At 42.7% G+C, this 4672-nt stretch overlaps 1 protein-coding gene across 1 annotated transcript; it reads right to left on the bottom strand.

Annotated features, from left to right (window-relative positions):
• Window positions 1-361: 361 nt before the first annotated feature.
• FGF23 (fibroblast growth factor 23) lies at window positions 362-3720 on the bottom strand. Its single transcript, XM_009475468.2, has 3 exons — window positions 3489-3720; window positions 1316-1419; window positions 362-799 (listed from the first exon to the last, which is right to left on the bottom strand). Exons 1-3 carry the CDS (start codon window positions 3709-3711, stop codon window positions 362-364), a joined length of 765 nt encoding a protein of 254 aa, XP_009473743.1. The 5' UTR covers window positions 3712-3720.
• Between the last annotated feature and the right edge of the window lie 952 nt (window positions 3721-4672).

The following is a 4672-nucleotide window of genomic DNA, read 5'->3' on the forward strand; positions in this document are numbered from 1 at the left end:
CAGATGCTCCAGGTCTCAGTTGCATCAGTAACGTAACATCAGTTTCTCCTTTCATTCAAATGAATTCATTTTTTCGCTGATGCATAGTTAAGGTGGTTCAGACCTTAAAATGTTTGGTTTGTATTATTCTTTTCAAAAATGTATCTTCTTTCCAGTAAAACAAAGTTCCAACTGGGAAATGTCTAACTTGTTTTTTCAGTAAACTGTCCTCTCTAAGTACAAAATTTGAAATTTTGGATTTTTTCCCAATGTCTTTCAGGTTTTGAATAGCCATTTTGACATTCAGACTGAGTGTGCTAGACAGTTCCTTTTGCCTATTTTATTCACTCATGTCTTCAATTTGCAAGTGGCAGGGCCACAGTTATCTTGTAATATAAAAGCGAGGACTTGCGTACCTCCTGGCATCCATCATAGCGTGTGGGTCATCTGGGTTGACCACATCGTTCTGGTTGATTCTCATGGGTTCTCTGGGCATGTGGGAAAAGTCTGCTTGCTGCTGCAACGGAGATCCGAACACGGAGATCTTTCTCTGCGGGACCAGGATCTGGTGAGGATCCATTGGATCAATATCTGCACTTCTAGTATTTCTGTGGGGCTCAGGTGTGTTGAATCGAAACAATGGGATTTCATTTCTCCTGGACAAAAACTGGGAGTATGGTGGTGGATTCATACCAGGGAAGAAAGCTTGTTTAATTCTGCCTAAGCTAACCAGGAAGTTGTGTTTGGGAGACTGGTAGACATCATATCCATTTTCCAGTGTCCTGTGGTTGAACACGCAGTCCTCTTGACTGAAGTAATGCTTAGGAAAAAAAATACGACACCTGTGAGCAGAGGGATTTGGTGAATGACAAGTGCCGATTAAAGACAGAAAGAGGGATGAGATCTTGCAGCAGATGCTTTTCTGATCTGCCAACTCAGACAACTCAGGCTTGGTCAAATGTAGAGCTGAGATATATCCCTATGTTTTCAGCAAAGGTATGATAATGATAACATTGTTTTCTTTCAGAGGGCTGCATTTTTTGAACTACTCCCAACCCACGGCTCTACGCTACAGCAGGAATTCAGATTGGTCCATCACTGGATCTCATTCTGCCCTCATTTGCCCAAGCAGGAACTCAGATGATTTTTGTCAGCTCTACAACTCAATGCAATCAAAGAAGAGAGGAAAGTTTAACCTAAGTGTCAGGTCCTCAGCTCGCTTACATCTGCATCCTCCTACTGCAGCTATACAGATTTGCCCCTGCTGAGGAAATAGGCACCACAGTAGCAGACCGCACCCGCCTTTCAGTCTTGAGTCTTAGTAAAGGTCACTCACCGAACCAAAAATGTTTCCTTTCGTGTCCATACATAGGTAGCGTCCACTCTTCACACCTGTGATTATTACTGAGCCAGCACCCTCGGACTTGATCATTAGGGCACCTGTTTAGAAAAACAGAGATGTCAAATCCAGGACCCAGTTCGACACTGCACTGTTGCCTTACAGATCCACAGATGCTCTGACTGGAAGTGTCCTCTGGGGGGTCTGAACCAACCTCCCATATGACCTGGGACTATTGCCCACCCTAGATCAGGTTAGCTGTGGCTTTGTCTGTCTGAGTTTTGGAAGGCTCCCAGGATGGAGATGCTACCACCTCTCCGGGTGCCTTGTTCCAGTGCTGCACTAACCTCCAAAGACAACTTTTTTTTTCCCTGACATCCCCTCTGAAGTCCCAAACTACAGTCTGGGGACACTGCCCGTAGTTCTGTCATCGGCCACTACCAAAGGGAGTTTGTCTCCCTCATCTTTGTGACTGCCCTGTGCTATTAGATTATTCTTAACCTCCTTTTTACTATACTGAACAAGCCCAACTCCCTCAGCCTTTCCCAATAGATCATGCTCAAGGTCCCTGACCATTCTGAAAACCCTCTGCCAGACCAGCTCCAGTTTCTCCACATTCATCTAGAATTGGGGTTGCTATAGTGCTCCAAGAGCAGTTTCACCTCTCAAAGTGGGAATAATAACTTTCCTTGACCTGCTATCCACAGTGGGTGATTTGCTGTTGTCTCAAAGTGAGTGTGCTATTGACTGATGTTTGACTCAGTGCCTGCTGTAACCCTCAGGTCCTACCCAGGAGAGCTGTACACATCCAGCCTTCTCCCAGCCTGTGCAGCTGGAGGGGGTTATTGCTGCCCTGATGCAGAACTTTGCACTTCTCATTTATCTGGTGTCTCAGTGGTACCATGGTGACCTGGCAGAGATTCAGTCATGCTCCTTTTCATGACCCCTTTCGTTGTCTGAGTTCCACCCTTCCTGCTCCACCATTCCCAAAGTGTGTTTATTTTATGGCAGATATGGGCAAAACATGGTATTTTGCTGGCTGTTGTTCTCTAAAACATCACACTGGTTCTTGACCAACATACCTAAAATGAGTTTTATAAAATCTTTAAATACACAGGAAGAATAACAAGACAGTGCAAGCATCCCTGCAAGTGTTTCATTAGTAATTCCTTAAAAAAAAAAAAAAATAGCAGAACTTTTTATCCTTTTTTGTCCTTGATTAAATTATAACTTTTAAAAACATCCTTTGCTCCTTATATACTCATGTAAAACCATCATTACATATGCTTACATTTTTAATTGAGTGGATGAAGAAGATGCTGTGCAGCAATAATAATAAACATGACTTTATGATGCCTAGCTACTTGTGATTTGAGTGCTGCCAGAAGAGAAGTACTTTTGAAATGCTATGAAAGAACACTAAGTCTTAAAAAAAAAAAAAAAAAATAATAATTCTCCTAACTGTAGTGTTTGGGCCAGGTATTCAGCAAAGGAAGAAGAATACCTTAGTTTTTCCATGAAAATAAACTATGATGAGACAATCTGAGAACCTTTTAGTTACAGTAGGGAATAGTTACTTCTCATGAACCCCAAAGGCATTTCTTTTATGACAGTCTGACCTTTGTAGTTTCCCCCTTTTTTATTGACCTTTGCATACCCATGTTCTATGCACATTAGAGTTAGTTTTAGTAGTTATCAGCTCTCTACCCCAAAATAAAGCTTTTACGGATGCTATCAGTTTTCCACCACTGCTGTGGTGAGTTCCCTCAGTGCAGTTCCTTTGGTAATACTGTCACTGCAATGGGAAGCAGCTATTTGGGGGATGTCATCACCAACTTCTAATAGGAACTTCCACAAGAAGTTGTGAGTAAAACCATGAAGTGGAGGATAATTCAGGTAGTTTTTGCTTGCAGAGTATCACAGGAACCATAGGACTTCAATTCTCTTAGGTGAGGAATGAAATTCCCCATCCACTATATTTCTTTGGAGTGATTTTATTTATTTGTTAAACAGGAGGGTTATAATTCTGTGTTTTCCATCCCATAGCTATACACCTCTATCTCTCTGCCTAATGAGAGGAGGGGATTTTTTAGAGGTAATGAGAAAGCAAAAGTCTTGTTCTCCCTCCCCTGCTCCTGTGAAGACTGAGGGTCCATAGTAAGCCACTTACTGTAAATGGTTTGGTGAGGAACACCATCAACGTAGCCATCAGCGTTGATTTGGAGATGGAAGCTGTTCCTCTCTGTGTCTGTATAGAGGTGCATCAGGCGATCTCCATTCCCCCAGCTGGGATTCAGCAGTGGAGAGGAGTTGGGAAAGGCGAGGGTAGCCTTCAGGCTACAGAGTACCAGCAGCGTGTACCCCAGGCAGCTGTAGGGACTGGTGTGCGGCATGGCTCGCCGTTCCTGGTGGTTGGTCGGTATCTGCAACTTGATACGCCTCTGTGCTTCTCGCTTTGCCTTGGTCGCCTTTGTCTGGAGTGTGAATCCTCAGACAGGTTCCCTTCTTTTCTGCAGAGGCTTATAAAGGGCAGCAAAGTGACATCACACAGGAAAAACTTCTCCACATCCTTGATTTTTGTCAAAGCAACATTTTAAGTGTCCCGAAACCTCAAGGGAAGGATCTCTGGCTAAGGTGCGGGGCGGAAAAATGTAAGGTTTCTAAAGACAGCTCACGAAAGCTAATCATATGTTCAAATGTTATCTACAACCCTGTGACATCTGAAAGCTTCCCACGCCCCTACTGTTAGATCCAGGAAGAGCAATCCACTGCTCTTTACTTTTACTGAAGGGAATGACCCTTCAGACCTGAATTACCTTTTTTTCTCAGATGTGTTTATTCAGATTCCCACCTCCCCTCTCAGTTTCCAAAATACATTCTGATTTAGTGGCAACATCAAATACTGCTAAAATATTTTGCAAATGTATCAAAAGCTGATATTAGGTTGTCCTGGGCCTGTTTCCCTCTTCATTATGGTGCAAGTTTTGCAGTGAGAGTGTTGGGCTGATATTTGTGTCGCTCCATTTAAGCAAAGGAAACTTGATATAAGCACAACCCACTTCAAATAAGCTGTCCCTTTTATTTCTCTTGTTTTATTTTGAGTCACCTACACAATGTAAAGTTGGCCAAACAACTGAAAATTACCTGTAAAACACTTAAAAACTGTATGATGTTTTTTCCTGCATTGCACATCTGGCTGGCAGTCTTTTACAGAGTCATATGGGTTAGCATGGCCAGTAGATCTAGGATCTGAATCAAACCTGAAATCACTTATACTGGCACATTTTTATTACTTCAGGTACAGCAAGCAAGCTTAGAAGAACTACAAAGGGACATGACCAAGCTGAAAAGTAA

The sequence above is a fragment of the Nipponia nippon genome, unplaced genomic scaffold (assembly GCF_047370975.1).
Source record: "Nipponia nippon isolate SJK-2023a ecotype South Korea unplaced genomic scaffold, ASM4737097v1 scaffold_3, whole genome shotgun sequence".
NCBI lineage: Eukaryota > Metazoa > Chordata > Aves > Pelecaniformes > Threskiornithidae > Nipponia > Nipponia nippon.